The following is an 18,982-nucleotide window of genomic DNA, read 5'->3' as shown; positions in this document are numbered from 1 at the left end:
AGATAATGTTTTGTGCATAAATTATTTCACAAACTAACTGATAATTGTGTCACAATATATCATTTAGTTTAAATTGGAAGCAGAACCAACATTTTGATAAGCTACAATACTCGTAATGTTGCTGCTTTCTATTTCTTTTTCTCCCCCCAAGGGCAATATTTTACATAATGTACTTGTCATTGAAAAACTTTGCAGCTAAAATAATAATGTTGCTAGGATCCAACAGAATTGCTTGGATTATTTTCTGGGTGAAAGTCTATAACAAGACACCAAAAAAGCAGGCTTATCTGTCTTTAAATCAGCAGTTTATGAAGACAAGTGTAAATATACTTGTATCTTATCTCTCACAATGGATCTAAAGAAAACAGTAGAAAGATTATCATTTTACCCCATGGTCATTCAGTATCGACCTGCTGTCAAATAAGTCAAACCAAGTAAATGAATGGACAATAGGGTCATTTTGTATAAAACAACCCAGAAAGTTGGGTCAAATAAAGTGGATCGGTTCATTTTTGATCCACAATTGGGTTACTTTTGACACAACTGTTTTTAGACTGTAATCGCCGCACTAATTGACAATTAGTGGCTGAGTGTGTGATACTGTATGAGAAAATGATTTACCGTACATGAGTGTCTGGGTCCTTCAACTGATGACAAAAAAAAAAAATGAAATAGGAAAGGGAACAAAGCAAGACATCATGCCCGGTGCAGAAGGATGTTAACACAATAAGTGGGTTTGTTTGTTGTTTGTTGTTTGGTAACAAAACACCTTAAATGAATAAATGGCACTTGCATTTCCTTGCTAATGGAAGCAGATACCATTGTAAAAAACAACAACAAACAAACAAAAGCAGCGAATATCAACAATTTTCCTTTCCCACCCTCAGGGAGTTTGATCCCGGATACATTGAGGAATTTGGCTCTTCGCCTCCCTCATATCCTTCTTTCTGTGCTCCATCACCTCCTCCGCTTCCTTCCACATCACAGCCACCGCGTCAACAACAACAAAAAACTACCCACCGCAGCAGACCATGCTCAACAGGAGGAGTCCAGCTACGCATCAAGAACAGGTACATGACTCTAAAAGTTGATCACAGCATATAAACGACACCAGGTGTGTGATCAGCTGTCAAGTGAGTCATCTGGTACTTCCTTTCTGCAGGAATCCACTCATTTGTGTTTGTGGTATGGGTGTAGTCGGTTAAACAGGACATAAACAAATCAGTATACTAGTGCAAGTTCAACAGGTCATGACCCCTTGTCCTGGCTACGCTTCCTTTGTATATGCACAAGTGTCAGAGGATTTATTAACTCCAGTTGTGTGTTTTGTGGTTCAGGGTTCTAATAACCGATATTTCCATGGTGATCTCTTAACAATGTTCCCTGTTTCTTCTTCAGCGACTTTGTCCTGCTGGAGTATTTTTACATTGAGTATGGGAGAAGTCAAATGATCTCGATTGAAAAAGTAGTCATAGTGCTTAGAATCACATATTGAAAATATTTGTTTTAAGATCACAAGGTTGTCCAATCGAACAGCTGAAATTGGTCTTTTTTACACGTCAGGCACGGGTGTCAAACTGTGCATGTCGGGCCCGCCACATAATATTTTGTGTCCCACTAAAGCTCATAAAATGTATATACTTCATGTTTCTTGCTAAATGATTTTGTTTTTTCTTTGATAGAATCTGTACCAGAATTCACATTTTTCTTCGCTTTTTTCAAGCATTGTTTCACCACCAAATCCTTTCTTATCATTGAACAATAGTTATGCACTTACAGTGGTGCTCATAAGTTTACATACCCCTAGGGTAAGTATATCTATGAACACAACAATATTTAGTTATTATAGTTTTGGAATTTTCATTTTACTTACAGTAATTTCTGGACGATAAGGCGCATCTGGCTATAAGCCGCGCTAGCTAAATTTGTTGAATACTTGAGTTTGTTACACATATAAGCCACACCTAACTGTAAGCCACAGGTGATTTTAATGTTACCGCACCGGGTTCCCGCTACTTTCTTTTCCATAATGAGGGCGCAAATTGTCTCGCTCTCGTTCTGTCTCTCCTATTGTATTTGGGCTCACTTGGTTTGGTTTGCTCTGCCTGATGCTCTTGTGCTTCCTTTGTCGTGCGCCCCCTTGTGATCTGATGGATAAGCCGGACCTTTGTATTAGCCGCAGGGTCGAATGCAAGTGAAAAAAGTAGCGGCTTGTAGTCCAGAAATTACTGTAATTTTTATTTCATTTGGAGTTTTGTATTGTTTTTAAAATTTAGTTGGTTAGTTTTAATTAGTTTTCAGGGTGGTTCTGTTACTTTTAATAGTTTGTTATTTTAAAAAAAATGCTTAGTTATAGTTTCAGTATTAGTTTTCATTTAAAAAATGATAAATCACATTATTTTTAGTTAGTTTTGTAAACGTAAAATGTTGTTTGTTAGTTTTCCTTTTTTTGTTTAAAGCATTTCTGTTTTTATTTTATTTCATTAATACAAATGCTTTTTTAATTTTTGTTTTAGTTATTTCATTAGTTTTTGTTAACTAAAATAACCTTGTTAAGAACAATAAAATACAGAAATACAGTACGTATGATTTTCACCACCATATGCTATGTTCAAGGGAAACCACGTCAGTTGCTAGAGCAGGTCACCAGGTGACCAAAGCTCCGTCTCTCCTGTCTCAAAGTGTCCTTGCGCAAGACACTGAGTCCTAAAGTGCCTCCTGGTCGACACTCTAAATGAGAAACTGTTCTCAATTGCAGTACTTGTTTAACAAAGGAATTTGTGACTACAAAGTGGCCTGAGAAGAAAATGAATACAGTATTCCATCATGCAAAGAATGCAATAAAAGTTATAACCAGTGTGGATTGCAAGGTATGCTGTGAATGGGGTCAGCGTACTGCATCTAATCAACAACCGTGTCCTGGCTTACCACTGTTTGTTAAACCAGTCACCCTTCTCTCCTCTCGTTCTCTCTCCTGTGTGTACTCTTGGTCCATACAAACAGTCTATAAATACTATCACTCGTCTACAGCCAGTTTCATCCTAATATGGAGGTCACATCGCATGTGTGCATGTTTGTGCGTGTGTGTGTGTTATGTGTTAGAATGTGCTGAACATCACAGCCTCACGATGGTGCTGTAGTGTGACTTGAGACATTGACGTTGATTCTTAGTTGGCTTTGAGGAACTTGGATGAACTTTCTGCAGGTTTTATGTAATTAGGTTTTACTGCATTAGTACTATCGGTTAGTTATAGACTATGGTGTGTTTCGATTTATACATTTGGGTTATATTGCTGCCATAGGAACGGAGATCAGAAACTCCTGTGTTTACTGGGAAGAAGCCTATTTCCATAGCAGCCATTTAGACGTTGTAAACTGGTGAACAGATGTACAGGTACGGTTACCGCAAAAGTAGAAAACAAATTCCCATGACATGTCTAACATGCAAGGAGAAAGCCATTTACATGTTGGCGACAAGCTTCAGGATAAAATTGTGGATTTTCTGATTTTGAGATTAAGAGCAGAATGTCTCAATCCCCTTGGCTCAGGGCCGTCATCAGATTACATCAGGTGGGGATGGGGAGGTTTCTCATGTCTGATTGGTCCAAAAACAGGAAGTGGACCCGAGCCCCACGAGGCTGGGTGTTCATTTGTGAGGGACATTGATAACAGGATCCCCCCTTTCCTTTCATTTCCTTTCCTTTCCACTCTCCATCTCTCCCCCTCTTTCCGTTACTAGCTTAGACACCCTCTCTTGTAATTTCTTGGCATTTTCCCGCATCTTCTTCCTGTCTTTTCTTCTTCTTTAATCTGCTTGTTTTTTCTTTCTTTGAAGTTTTTATTCTTTACTTTCCTCCCTTTTCTCTCTTATGCTAGGTTCAGCCCCAAACCGAAATGCTGCGTCCCCCCACGTGTTTCGCTTGCTTTGTGATTAGACCGATTATCGGTGCTGATATTTGGCATTTTGGAGCACATTGACATCTGCCTTTTCATATCAGCATTGGCCTTTAAGAGATTGATTTAAAATGGCATTTTATTATTATGTCTATGCATCAGTCAAAATACCAGGAACTTCCTACACTCTTTGATTTTGTTTGAACTAAAAACAAAGTGAAAGATGAAAATTTCAGTCAAATCGAAATTTTTGAAAACCTGATGGAGTCATTTATTTGTTGAAGTATTCATTTAACTAAAGACGTACCTGGGTACTTCTTGCTATTTTTGTTTGACTTCTAAAACAAATACAGTACATCTATTAAAAAAAATTAAAGCACAAAAGAAACTAATTGTTACTGTCAAAAGCTGTTTAATCAACGTATGCTTAAAGGATTTTGAAAAAGTTAACTGTTGAAGTTTGTATAATTCAAAATTTCGACACCAATATTATCCCTTTTAATGTAAATGAATATTGGCTACAAATACCGTATCGGTTATCAGCCATCTTGGCTACTAATAATCAGTATCGGTATCAGGTCTGGAAAAAAAGAAAAGAAAAACATCGATCTACATCAGTGGAGCTTCAAGCGGAGAAAAGGAGAAGCTCTTCCTTCTCCCCTGACAGAAAAAAAAGTTTGAACATCTCGAGTCAATCTTGCTCCACATTCCCCAAGTTTGTTCCTTTTTGGCTCGGTCCCGGCCGGCAATGGAACCTGGCTGTGTAGTATTGATTTTGTCCCACATTGCTTTTGTTTCACCAAGCTGTTTGTGTTTGTGTGTTTAACTTTATTTGATTATGTGTCTGCTTGTGCTGCACCTGCGTGTGACATAGTAACTACGCCGATTGATTGTCGGCAACGCGCCGCTGGTAAAAGCTCAAAATCAGCAAAGCACAGTGAAATGGGTAAAGGAGCAAAATTTGCACTTCAAACCCATCACCGGGCACTCAATTTGCATTCACTATATATGGAAACGGGCTGCCAGAAATGACCAGCTCGCGTTTGGTCTGACCGCAGCATTAGGCTCTCCTCCTTTCCCCTCTTCCAACTCCTTTCTTTTCTTTTATTCCCAGTTGATGTTTCTTTATTGACTCATCGCATTTCCTGAGAGTAAGCTCATCACGTAATGGCTCTAAACACGCACACGTCATCAAAACAACACAAAAATTCCCTTTTATCAGCTGACTCTTGCTTCTGTACATGGCACATTGACAATTAGCAGTGCAACCGTGTGTCCCAAACCCATTTGTCACGAGAGAGCCAAGGTTTTGTTTCATCAAAATAACTAATGGAAGCAATACTTTAGTTCAAACCTGCTGTGAAAACATGATTGACATGACTGAATATGACAAATTGGATTATCTATTTGGCTTGTGAATGCACTGCAATTTGAGTAAAGAAATTATCGCAGTGGTCTTTTAATTTTGTGGGATGTCTTGGAGGAGGAGTCCTAGATGTGAATCCTAATCTACCACAATTTTAAAATCTGTTGTTAAAATAACACACACGTATCACATTCTGGAAAAGCCTCTCCTACTACGCCCACACCCACACACACGAGCTATTAACATAGTTTCATGCGCATGTTTTGACAAACATCTATTTTGATTTCCGGGCAGATCTGAAAGATTGTTCTTATTACGGGCTGTAGCGACAGTTTCCCACGGCACGTTTTGTTGAAAAACACACTTTGTGTTTGGTCTAAACTCTCAGGGAGACTTAACCATTAAAACGGTAATTACACAATTTGTCTAATCTGGCATCTGTCGCATTAGTATATCGTTCCTAAGGGTGGATAAAAAAGCAATTCAAAAGGAAGTCAGTTTTTCTTGTGTTTTTTTTTTTCATTTCAAGGTTGAAGACAGATGAGTGGATGTAGTTGCAAAACAGTGACAATATCAATGTAAATATACTGTTAATACATATTAATTAAAAGTACCATGCCACAATTTAACCAAATAATATTATTTGAAATCCTTTTTATCGTGATTTAAAGATAATGTGGGTTGGAAATGCCCACAATGCTGTCTTTAAGATATTTTTAGTTTGTCTTAAATACCTGCGCTATAAGACAGTTGAAGACACTTTTCATTAATATTCAATATGTAAATAACCTCTGCTCTGATTGGGTCGCTGTTGTCATTCATTCATTTGGTAGGAAAACAGCTTTCCTCTGATTGGTAGTTGCCAATATGTGGCCGTCTTGTGGCCACCGTGTCTCTTTATTGTGTTAATATGTGTATGTTTTTTGTTTTTGTTTTTGTTTTGTTTTGTTTAGATTTTTGGGTAACTTGCCTGACAGAGTGTTGGAAAATCTTCAACATTTTGTTGTAACGATCCCCATCATGCAGTTTGAAAAAGCCTATCACTGTATAAACTAAATTAGAAATGCTTCATCTGATTAAGGTGATAAAATAAGCATTTAAAGTTTTGTGAACTGTGAAATCATAGACTAAAAATAGATTAGTTATTCTTTGAGTTGTTTAGAGTTTTCATCATATATATTTATATTTATTTATTATTTATTTATATATATTTATTCTCGCTTGCCCTTTCCTTCATTTTTACATCTTGCTGTTTCTTTATTGAGTGTGTGATGTCATTAACTTCCTTCTTACCATAGAATTCCATCAGTCCTTTAGTTTTTAATTTGTCACTATCTCTTTTCTCTTATCGCATTCCATCCTCCTGCCCTTCCCTGCTACTCATTCGCTCACCGCCTTTCACCTCTCTTTCTCTGTGGCTCGCTCTGTCTCTCTCTCCTCTCTCTCCACAGATCCATCGCTACCATCCAGCCGGACTAGGGATGTTTACTTCATGCTTTTAACATGTGGCAGCCTAATCACTCATAATTGCTTCAATTGCTCAAAAGGCTCAGGGTTAGGAGCCAAAGCGGTGCCACTCTCTGCAGCCCACCAGTACCGGGATAGAAGTAGGGGGGAAGAGACGCAATAGTTGAGGCTCAATGTGCAAGGAGTTTCTATGTGGGCATGTAGGAAAATAGAGTGGGTCGCTTTTAGTCTACGTAGATAAGAGACGAGGTGCTAGATGTTAGGTTTGAGACATAAAATGAGAAAAGATGTGGAAGACAGCTAAAGGTTGAAGGTGTCATATGAAGCTGAACAAAATTTCACAAATCAGAATACTGCCAAAAAGTTCATTTTTCGGAGGACAAAGCGGATTTGAGTGTACGTAAAAGAGCCGTGAGTAAAAAGTGGACTTTGGACCGAGGCCATGGAGTTGTTGGAAGTATTCTATCGTAGGAAGCTTCGAAAGAAGCAGAAGAAAGCGCAGCTGGGCCGCTCCGAGGGGGCGCTTTGTCGGGCGCCGTCGGAGGCCAGCGTCAACAATCTGGCCACTGGCCTCATTTCTAAAGTCCTCAGATTCACATCCAGGTAAAATGGATCACATTTATTTTAGAGCAAGTTAAATGATTGGTGCATGCATGGATGATTTGTTATGATCTAGTTAAAAGTGTCAATGTACAATAAATGTCTTGTGTATATATGGATTATTGTGGCCAATGTTTCAGAACTGACTTCTGAACAAGAGGTCAGTTACATTTTACATACATTTTATCATCACTCCCAGTTGATTGTTACTGCTGCAGTACAGCACTTGGTAAAGTGCATTGGCCTGTAAGCAAGGGATTGGGGGTTCGAATCCCATTTCTGATTGTACATTGCAAATGTATCAATGGGCATCACACTAAGTGACATGCATATATACCTACTGACTGTCATATCTGGGAATGCAATATGATTTCACTGAAATAAATGCATGCATAATATCCCAATTCAGCATCATTAACAGCTTTCAGCATTATGCCACATTATTCTATATAAATATGCAGTGTTTCATGTCTTTTAACAAGTCAGTTAGCTCAGTGGTTAAATAAATGGCTAGTACCAGGGACATCATGGTTCGAATCCCGGTTGGAGCAGATTTTACAACACAGCTTTGTATTATTCTACGTTATTCCATATAATTATGCAATGTGCCATTGATTTCAACAGTCCAGTTAGCTCTCTAAGCACATGCCAAGGACATGATGCGTATTGCGTTTGGAGCAGATTTTTAGTCCAACTTCAATTTCGTATAATAATCATTACCAGCATAGACTGAGTACATTTTACTACAATTAATAATTTGAAATTTTCACATAAGTAATATTTCAATATCTTTCATAAGCATTCCACAAGCATTCAAATATTAGCATTCAGCTTTCAGCATTCACACACAATTTCTCCAGCAATTGCATGTCTAGTTTTTTTTTTAAGGTCTTCTTGAGATGTCCAGTGGAACCTCGGAGTTTGAACGTCTCTGAGTAAAAAATGCCTCGGAGTTTGAACACCCAAGCAAAGCAAGCTAAGCCGAACATACCTTGAAAACGGGTAAACGGGTAAACGGGTGAAGCCGAGCGGAGCTGAGCAATGCCGAATGCTCACGTTGCGGTAGTTGAGACGATGTACTGCTCATTTCCAGTAAGATCGTGAATGCCCCCAGAGGTACTTCATACTCACGAGTGCATTTGGATTTTTGCATGACAATTTTCTTTGCCATGGGCCCAAAGAAAGACAACAATGCCAGTAGCAGCAAAGAAAAACATGACAAAACTACGAACCAGTGGAATTAGGAAGGAGATTATTGTGCAGTTGTAACTACCATGACTACTTCTGTAAATACTGGCACGAGGACCCCCCTTAGCTGTTCAACAACGTGCCTGACGTTAAACAACGCACGCAAGGACCGCTTAGTAGTCTACCAATATGCTCAATGTAAAATACACAAACTCAGCACTGAACTAAAGCTAGCATTAACATAGCATTTATTATCCACTGATGTCATCACACCACAACAGGTAAGGTAAGGTATTTTTATTGTTTAAATACTGTACTGTACTGTAAAAAAAACATAAATAGAAATAAAATAGGAATTTTCTGTTTTTAGAGCTTGGGAACGGATTAATTGCATTTACATTATTTCCTATGGGAAAAAAATTTTCGGAGGTTGAACAATTTGGACTTTGAACACTTCGCAGGAACGAATTGTGTTCAAACTCCGAGGTACCACTGTATTTTTTTTTTTAACATGCACAATAAGTCGGTATTACAAAACACAGAATCAGATTTATTATACATACTGTAGATGTTTTCAACTTTGCACTAAAGAACTGATCTGGACTCATTTTAAGGACTGTCATTGCACTGTATAATGTCACAGCACTGCCATATCTCATTAAGCAATACGCTCTCAGACATCTGTTTCAGTCCAAGTAACAAGTGAAAACAAGTGTGGCATAAACACAGGTCAGTAACAATGGAAAAAAAAAATCTAACTTTATAACTTCAACTTTTCGCGTTTCATGAAATTGAATGTATGATACTGTGTAAACATATCGACTGCACTTCTCAAGCTCTAAATTTATTTAGACACTGAATAAATAAATACATAAAATATACATATATATCCCATATATGTAAAACAATTTAAGCATAACGACCAGCCAAAATGAAGCCATTTTTATTTCCTCAAACTGCAGCCTACTGCATTGCGACATCAACTTCAATTTGATGAATTGTTCGGCCCGATTTGTTAGCACAGTACTTGTTTATGATGATGACTTTATGCAGCAGTCGTGAGCACCTTGCTATTGGTGCAGGGTGTAGTCCACCTCTCACGCTTAATCAGCTGGCACTAGTCCAGCTCCCCAGCAATCCTGAACAGCATAAGTAGCAGAGAAAATTAATTGACCGCTATTTGTATAATGATAGCAAAGATGAAAAAACATTGAGGTATTCCAGTCGTGTCCTGTCTCAAGAGGTCCTGAGACATGCAGGATTTCACGTAGCTGTCTTCTACTTATGCAGATACCATCTTTTCCTGTTTATCAGCATGAATAAATACAGAACAACAAAGCGTATCCAAAGTGATGTGAAATGTGAAGTCATAGGCATGGCTGTTCTGAGAAACAGCAGCATTCTATGCTCCAATCACTAATCACGGCTCAGCATGCGAACGTCACATGACCAAACCCAGAAAACAGGTGAGCCGTGATTGGTCGTTCCCTGATCACGTGATGTCATTTTCAGTCGACAAATGGCAAAATGTGGTATTAATTGTACATGAAAAATAATGAAAATATCAAATTGATTATAGACAAAATATTAACTTGATGATATTAATTTCACATCAGCATCTATGTATTAGCACTATGTATTTTGAAGACTTGGGTATGTTGCTGGGCAGAGAAGCTTTCAAACAATACAAGCAGTGAATGGGAAGGGAAGAAGCAGTGTCTCGTCCTCCAAACAAATGTCTCTTAATATGATCAACTGCACTTCTGCATAACTGCAAACTATAACTTCAAAAATAAACATTTTGTTTCAACCAATTATCTTCAAGGTAATTAATACACAATGTACTACATACATAGTTAATTCTGATTAGCTTCTGCAGATGTATAAATGAAATGTCCAGTGAATGCAAATAAATTATTATTCACTTTAATATAATGTCCCAAAACATTCTAATAGTTTCACGCTGCCGAACGATTTCTTTGTGTGTAAATCCCACAGACGCAGTGAGACGGCATCTCGTCCTCACTCGTGGCATTCAACAAAACTGGGTGAAGGTCAGCAGGAGTCAGTGCATGAAGGGATGGACACCATGAGCAGTGCCTGGCACCACAATTATCATGCAAGGTCAGTGTGTCTTTTCAACAGCGTTTTTTTCTTCTTTTTTTGTGGACTATTTCAAAATTATACTGAATACAAAACTAACTGAACTGCCTTTATTAAACAGCAGCTCTTTGAAGTGTAGTGAAGTAGTTCACATACAGTTTGGTTGTTTTGCAGTCAACACATTCACAAAACACAAAATCACAACATACAATGGTAGCTTTAAAAGCAAAAATCATAAATGAATTTTTCTGACGCTAAATATGTTGAATGACAGTTGTTTTGGTAGGTTGACAAGCTTTTTGTTGTTGTTATTGCTTACTGTCCCTGGATGACAATGATTCAGTATGCTAAATATAATACAAATTTCCGAATAAAGAATCAGTGGGATCACTACATAACGGTCCCATTTAATGTGAGACAAAAGTAAAAGTGGTGCCATGTTAAACAAAGTAGCCTTAGAACATGTCGTGTTAAAATTTTGGTTGAGTGTCACAGAACATAATTTCCTCTTTTTACTGTATATGAAGTTATTTTGGTGGTTTGGCTGTGTTACTTTGTGGACTTTTGGTGGCAGATACAAGCCTTTGGTAAGTGTTCTGGCCCTGATACTGTACCTGTTGGCTCACCTGTGATGACACAAACCAGATACACTATGTGCCTTATTTATTTTCATCCCAAATAGTGTGCACTAAATAACTCAGTTTAACATATTGTTGGCAACGGGTGTAAAAGTGGTGAAGAGTGCCATATTCAAAAGAAGGTTTTGCACTTTAGATCTGATGGTTTTCACTATTGAATATTTGGGAGAATATTGCAAACACAAAACAAAAGTTGGCGGTGATGGAATTGGAAGTGTGAGTGGAAAAGAAAAAGTCTAATTTTATGATATTTGCAGGAAATAGAAATTGTAATTTGGATTTGGGAAAAGTGTTGATTGATCGGGGAAGAAATTATGAAAGCTACATTAACAAAATTTCTAGGCATACTAATTGATGAGAAACTTACTTGGAAAGAGCATATTAGCTTTGTTTGTAATAAGGTAACTAAATCTCTGGGAATCATTAGGAAAATTGGTACATTTGTACATTCATCTTGTTTTTAACTTTATATTATAGTTTAGTTTATCCATATCTGATCTATTGTAATGTATGAGCCAGTACTTTTCCTACGTATCTTCATAAAAAAAAATTACTGCTGCAAAAGCGTTTTGTCAGATTGGCTACTTCTTCCAAGTCATATGGCCCAACCGCTCCGCTTTTTTTTTAAATGTAATATATTGACAATTTTTGATGTAAATATTCTTCAAATATGTATATTTATTTTCAAATTGAAGTACATGGGTTCAGACTTGCCTCAAAGTTTTCAAACATTTTGGATTTGTAATTTTCAAGTTAATTCTTATTCAACTAGATAAGTCAACAATTTGTACTTACTATTGTATTACACACCTCGAGGTCAGTTCTCATTAAGATACCGTGGGGCTCAATTATGAAATACAAATTCACAGTTATTAACCAATTCTATGTCTCTATCTAAATATAAAATGAAACTTAAGGAAGCTTTAATGTCAAAGAGATTTTGTGCTGCAGACGCTTGACTGATTGTATATACAGTATTTAATATGTGTGCTGCTATGGAATTATTTTTACAAAAGTAATAATTGAGTTATGTTGAATATATGTTTGTTGAGGCCATGAAATATGTATATCACTAGTAGTATATTTTTGTTATCAAAATGTTAGTTTATTTTTCTTAGGTGAGGTCTTTGATAAGTCCGTAATGGATTTCTACCTCACTTTCACACGTGTTGCATTTATTTATTTATTTTAAATTACTGCTATATTTGTATTTTTTTTTTTTCGGATTGTGTGTAAATAAACAAACAAACAAGCAAACAAAAAACAAAGATATTACTGAGTTACAGAAAATAAATGTGTTGCACTGCTAAAGGAAACAGGAATTTGCATAAAATATAAGTTGGATTCAACATGTTCCCAGTACATGGCAATTGGATGTATTCCCCCATCTTTTAGAACCTTTTGTTTATGGCATTATAAAAGCCATCATAATTTGTCACAGGTGAGACAATTAAAATTGCGTTTGCTAAATTGATCTTTTAGTATAAACTCCTTCAATAACTTGCTAAATGAACTGCGCAGCAATTCTGCGCATTTGGCAGATGCAATCCTGGGTGCACCCGGTTTGCAGATCAGCTTCAATGTGAGAAGAATCAAGATAGCGCAAACCTTGAGTAAATCGGGCCCTATGCGTGGTGTTGTGTATTATGTGACTGTTATGTAAAGAGAAGCTGTTGGTCAGGAGATTTATATCATCAGACAAAGTGACGTCAGTGTTTTTGTTAAACAGCAGTAAATGGAAGTGAAAGACTCTGACATGACTCTGTTTGTTAGGCGGGGGCATTGACGCTAATACCCAAAGAGAGGGGGAATTCTTCATGTTCCCTCCCCACGTCACCTCCGGGTCTCCCATGGCAACATCTCACCCCCTACACGCACTCTACTGACTCCACTGACTGTTGTACTGCTATGTTAACTTCATACTGAGCCATTCTGAATATGAAGTTGTCTTTCATGTAATTGCTTCAGATCTAAGAAACGGTGGATAGAGGCAGAAGGGCTGACAGAAGTTCGAGAAGCAGGGAAAGTTACTGACACAGAAAAGAGAACGACAAAGGCTGCCCTCTTTTCAAAAGCAGTAATTGCATTGTGTTCGCTTGGAAGAGTTGGTGAATCAAAGTGTGACGTACATGCACACACACACACACACACTTGCAGCACCCAAAACCTAATTTTTAGTCCACGTCTCAAGCACGTTTTTGTTGCTGTGTTACAAACATCACGTTTGTCAAGGTTTTTAAGCTTTTGAAAGATTGACTAATAAAGTACAAAGAAATGTATTGTAATGCAGTCAGAGTGAATTGTTTGGATGTTTTATAAACATACAGTTGCAGTTAGATGTTTACATGCATTTATTATCGACATAATTTATAGTAGTGTGGTGCATTTATTTAATGGTCAATTTGAATATATATATATATATATAGATATATGTGTGTGTGTGTGTGTGTGTGTGTGTGTGTGTGTGTGTGCGTGTGTGTGTGTGTGTGTGTGTGTGTGTGTGTGTGTGTGTGTGTGTAATTCCAGGCAGGAGGTCTAGAGCAGGGGTGGCCAAGTTCGGTCCTTGAGAGCCACTATCCAGCCTGTTTTCCATGTTTCTCTCCACTAACACACTTGATTCATGATCGGGATCGTTACCAGGCTTCTGCAAGGCTTGCTAATAAGCTGATCATTAGATTCAGCTGCGCTGAAGGAGGGAGACATGGAAAACAGGCTGGATAGCGGCTCTCGGGGACTGAACTTGAACACCCCTGGTCTAGAGGAAGACTAAAGAGGAGGCTTATGATGTAGTTAAAGAGGACATGAAGGTAGTTGGTGTGAGAGCAGAGGTTGCAGAGGACCGGGTTAGATGGAGGCAACTGATTCACTGTGGCGACCCCTGAAGGGAAAAGCCGAAAGGGAAAAAAAGAAGAAGAATATTTGTATTAATGATTATACTGTATTTTTAATAAACAATAAATGGGTGCACAAATCATCTTGACAGGGCCAATTATTTACGTACAGTTATACACTCTCATTAATATAGCATTTGTTTACATGTCCCTGATCAAGTTTCATCGTAACCAGATAGATGCTCCTTTAGCCCTGAAAAATTTTCTAGCTGATTCTCAGTGGACATTTGACACTCTTCTAGGCAGTAGTGCTTATTTAAATTGGTTGCTTGGCCATCACTGGAGCTGCTTTACCCATTCCAAACCAGTTTCCATCTGCCTTTGGTGGTGGTTGTTTTCAAACTTTGTATTAGATCTTATTTTATTTATGTGCCTTATAATCTAATTTGAGTGTAGTGTTATTATCAGAGGTGGGCACTTCCATCAATCTTCAATTCCCGTCAATGACGACGCTTACTTGCCATCGTGAGAAATGAAGCTACCGGTGGCTATTTTACATTGCCTTTCGCTAACTTGAATACATTGATTTCTCCGCAGCGTTTTTACGTTATAACCGTTATATATTACTACAGCATAAATGCCACCGTGTATAGCATACAGTTGTACTAATAAGACTGGGAGAAGCACTACATGCATGTTTCATCATATGAATGCAATAAACGATTGGAGGCGCATATGCAGAAGGCCGGCCATTTTTGTTCACTAACTACGGCAACTACACTAGGTCGAAATATGTAGGAAGTGCCCACAAGATCACACCCGCTCTTCTTTTCACTGTATTTTTGGTCAGGTTTGCCCCGCCTCAGAAATGTGTTTCATGGAGACTGTAACCAGACTCCAGGTTAAAAAGTTTTAGAACACATACAATATAAACAAAAGATCAAACCATAACTGTACTTCGGATACCTACTTTCTAGATTACTATTATTGTAACCACCAGTTCCTTCATTAAGGAATTGAAAATTAACATTGTTTAAATGAATACTTGATGAAAAGTCTGCGCAAGAAAGGGTAATTGCTTACACAAATATCCATCTGTGTATTGAGCAGTGCCTCCACCACGGACCTCTCGGGCGGGTTTGAGTCGGATGGCGGCTACCTGAGGAAGAGTCCTGACCAGTACAGCTCAAGAGGCAGCATGGAGAGCTTGGATCCTCCTCAGTCTGCAAACCTCCAGCACCATCACACACTGGGCCATCACACCCACAGTGGGCTCCACCCTGCTTACTCCTCATGCCAACAGTTATCTTCTGCCAGGTTTGGAGAAACAATAACTTTTAATGAAGCCCTATATAATATCAATCTCAAGATTGACTTGGCCAGTTTAAAATCTTCCACTTCTCTCACCTGATGAACTCCTTGGTTTTTTGTCATTATCTTGCTGCATGATGAATGCTTTCCCTATCAGTTTGATTGCATCATTCTTTCAAATGGGATACAAAAAGTTCCTGTTGACTACTCAATTTGTATTGCTAATGCCATCATGTGTTTCATCAATGAAGATTAGTGAGTTCCTCTTTAGAAGAAGCCATTAAAGCCCAAGCCATATTTATCATTTAGTGGTTTGCATCTTCTGGAGGAGCCTCTGTACTTTTGTTCATGGAATAGTATTTTGTGAAACGTGCACCCCCGCCCTGAGATTGCTGCTGATAACACTAATGCAGTAGTTGTTTTGGAGCTTCTGTACACATTCAATGTTTATTATACTGTAGTACATACCAAGTGGTTGCAATTCGTATTGGTTATGGCCAATGTTTGTGCAATGTCTTAGCTTCACAATTCCACTCATAGACAGATTTCTGGTTTGCGTCTTATACCTCAAGTTTTTTTTAAAATCTGAAACGTAAACGTTCACGTTATTGTTTGAAAAATCCGTGTTGTAGGACACGCTCAGGAAAAAACATACCTTTCCATCACGTACAATACTTTTGCTCACATGAAAAATGGGGGGGGGGCTTACACTGCTATTTTTGTAGTTGTGGATCTGATTGAGATCAAATTTGAATGAAAGCTGCAGTGTTGATCTGGCTTTTCGGAACATTGATTTGTGCAATTGATTAAGACGATTGATTGGAGTCGTTACCTGGTCAAATTACATGGCACAGCCCCTTGTTGCTATGCAGAGTACAGAGGGTTCTTACATACCTGCACCAAAAAGCCAATAAAAAAAAAAAGCCAAGTGCCTTTGGGTATAGAAGTGACAAAAACAGGAAGTCAGACACACACATGCACACAAAGGCAATTTCTCTAAAACCCAGAACAGATTATGAGGCATGTTTCTTCTTACAACCCTCTAATAAACTATATGCCTCGTTATAGGTCCTCCAACAGCATTGATCACCTCCACAGCAAGCGAGACTCTGCATACTCGTCCTTCTCCACCAGCTCCAGTATCCCAGAATACCTTGCCTCTGCTCCCACAATCAGTCCTGAGCGCTCCTACTCACTGGAGACCGTGCCCCAGAGAGGAGGAAGTGGAGAGATGCAACAAGCTGATATACATTACGTCCGGACGGTTTACAACCCCCAGCAGGGGCTCGCTCAGGAGCAAGAACTGAGTTCTCCGTCGGCTTTATCACTACATAACAGTGATTCAAGAAGTGGGGAAGGAGCAAAGGGAGGGCACAGCAGAGATCTACCAAGTAAAGTACCATTTTCAGGAACGTACTCATTTTGGCTTGGTGACATTAATTTTTTTTTTTTTTCAAACCTTGCTGCTTGGTCCAATAGGTGGAAGTAGCAGTGGTGTTCTGTCAGCAAACAGGCACAGTGTGGGTCCCATATGTGCACCTGGAACCAGTCACAGCTCTTATGAAAACCTGAAAGGGGCACCTGCTCCGCCACGGCGCAGCGACAGCTTTGCAGTCATCAAGAATCATGAGAGGCCCAACTCTTGGTCAAGTGCGGAGCAAACCCGGGCGATTAATAGGTGAGCTGCTTTTTCATGAGGAATGCCTTTTTAACGAATCTTCCTGTGAATATCAAATTTAAGCAAATGGATCATGTTCCAATCAGGTCTCTCCAGAAGGGCTCCTATCATCATTCCAGTGGCCCAGTTGCCTCAAGTACAGGTATGGTATGAACTATGAAGAGGTCATCTATGTTTAATTCTTCTTAAAGAACAGAAAGAGAAAGAGCCAAATTTGTCACATCTGCCACATCTGGATTGGCTGGCGACTAGTCCAGGGCGTACCTCACCTCTTTCCAAAGACAGCTGGGATAGGGTGCTGCTCATTCGTGACCAAAATGAAAATTGATATTTTACCTTATTGTAATTTCAGCTAAAGGCTCATGCATTACTGAGGGCCAACTCCACACAGTCATAGAAAAGAGTCCAGAGAGCAGCCCCACCACAAAGCCCCGACAGGGTTTTTCTACACCAGGTTCACCTTCTGCACCTTCCACAAGCCTTACAAGCCCAACTTCCCAGTCAGGACGCCTCATTCTGCCGACAGGAGTGTACCCTGTACCCCAACCCGAACCCCACTATGCACAGATACCCAGTTCAAGCCCCATGACAAGCACCTCAGGGGTTTATCCTGCTCTAGCCAAGGACAGCAACCGTCAGAATCAGCAAGGTCTGCAGAAAGTCAGGGGACAGGAGGAGGAAACTGCCGAGCGATGGAAAGATGGAAAAATACCATCTTTCGAAATAGGTCACCAAATGAACATTTCATCAGCGTACCCCCACTCCACCATTCAAACGGCTGCCATAACACAAAGCAGAGCACATGAGTCAGAAAGGTAATGATTCAATGTCTTTTGAGTGTAAATCTGTGAAAGTATTACCGGGTAAACCTGTTTTTCAGACGTGGGCACTTCCATCAATCGTCAATTCCCGTCAATGATGTTACACACCTTTCACTGAGTGCTTCCACATTTTCGGCGGATGCTTTGAAGCCACACAAAAATTCACGGAATCAGAAGGACCATCTGTAGCCCGATCGATTGACGTAAACCTGCCTCAGTTGGTGCTCATTCCATGTATTTTTTCGAGGCTTCGCATTATTGTGCACTCGCTGAAAGGTGGGCATCGTTATTGACGAGAAACGACGATTGACGTAAGTGCCCTCCTCTGCCATTTTCCCCTTGGACTCTAATGTTCTCTTGCCTCTCTGACTATCAGGAATCAACAGGAGGACAGTAGTATCGGACACAACAGACCATTTCCTACTGCAGGAAGATCCGAGAGCCAAGCTGGGGCTAACATGTTTCAGCGTCAGAAGGGGCCCACGGTTCAGAGCCCCCATCACCTCCATATCCATTCTAACCAAGGACCACACGACCAAATGTTGCAGGAACGTGATTTCCTAGGTCCCCAAACTCAGTCAGTTCCGGTTCTCGCGCCTCAGACCTTCCCAGAGCGGAGGGACCCTTACACAACTGTGCAGTCTGCGGGACACGTACGAAGGTATGTACAGATTGGAGTTATTACTACTGAAATAAAAGTTTCATCATTGAAATGTCTTGAAACTCTAGTCAAATGAGCATGCAAATCACTTGTGCTTTTGTTATATTTGAGGATAGACTTTCACATTTTGCAAGCACCCATGCTACAGGTCTATTGTTATTAGAATATTTCCACATGCTTGAGGAGCTACTAATTTGTTTGTGTGGACCTACCACCTGTTGATTTCGGCAAGTCGTCTGTTTTGTTAATATCAAAAACATTCTTGGCGATTAATCCACCTCATTGCGCAGTGGTAATAATATCCACGCATCGATTAATTGATCCACGAATATTTTTACGAGACACAAAAGTGTTAAGAGGGAGAAGAAGAGACAGACACACATTCAGAGCAATTACACTCTAGCTTAACTGTCATTATCAAAGC

General features: G+C 39.2%; 1 protein-coding gene across 1 annotated transcript in view; it reads left to right on the top strand.

Annotated features, from left to right (window-relative positions):
* The window catches only part of shroom3 (shroom family member 3), a 61,471-nt gene that overhangs the window by 24,076 nt on the left and 18,413 nt on the right, over window positions 1-18,982 (top strand). The window contains 8 exon segments of the mRNA XM_077542771.1: window positions 888-1,070; window positions 10,514-10,639; window positions 15,198-15,404; window positions 16,467-16,789; window positions 16,878-17,076; window positions 17,163-17,218; window positions 17,429-17,891; window positions 18,274-18,558. Coding sequence (XP_077398897.1) covers window positions 888-1,070; window positions 10,514-10,639; window positions 15,198-15,404; window positions 16,467-16,789; window positions 16,878-17,076; window positions 17,163-17,218; window positions 17,429-17,891; window positions 18,274-18,558 — 1,842 coding nt within the window.

Source organism: Vanacampus margaritifer, chromosome 14 (assembly GCF_051991255.1).
Source record: "Vanacampus margaritifer isolate UIUO_Vmar chromosome 14, RoL_Vmar_1.0, whole genome shotgun sequence".
NCBI classification, from domain to species: Eukaryota; Metazoa; Chordata; class Actinopteri; order Syngnathiformes; family Syngnathidae; genus Vanacampus; species Vanacampus margaritifer.
Note: the sequence above shows the minus strand (reverse complement) of the source record. Positions and strands in the feature narration are given on the sequence as shown.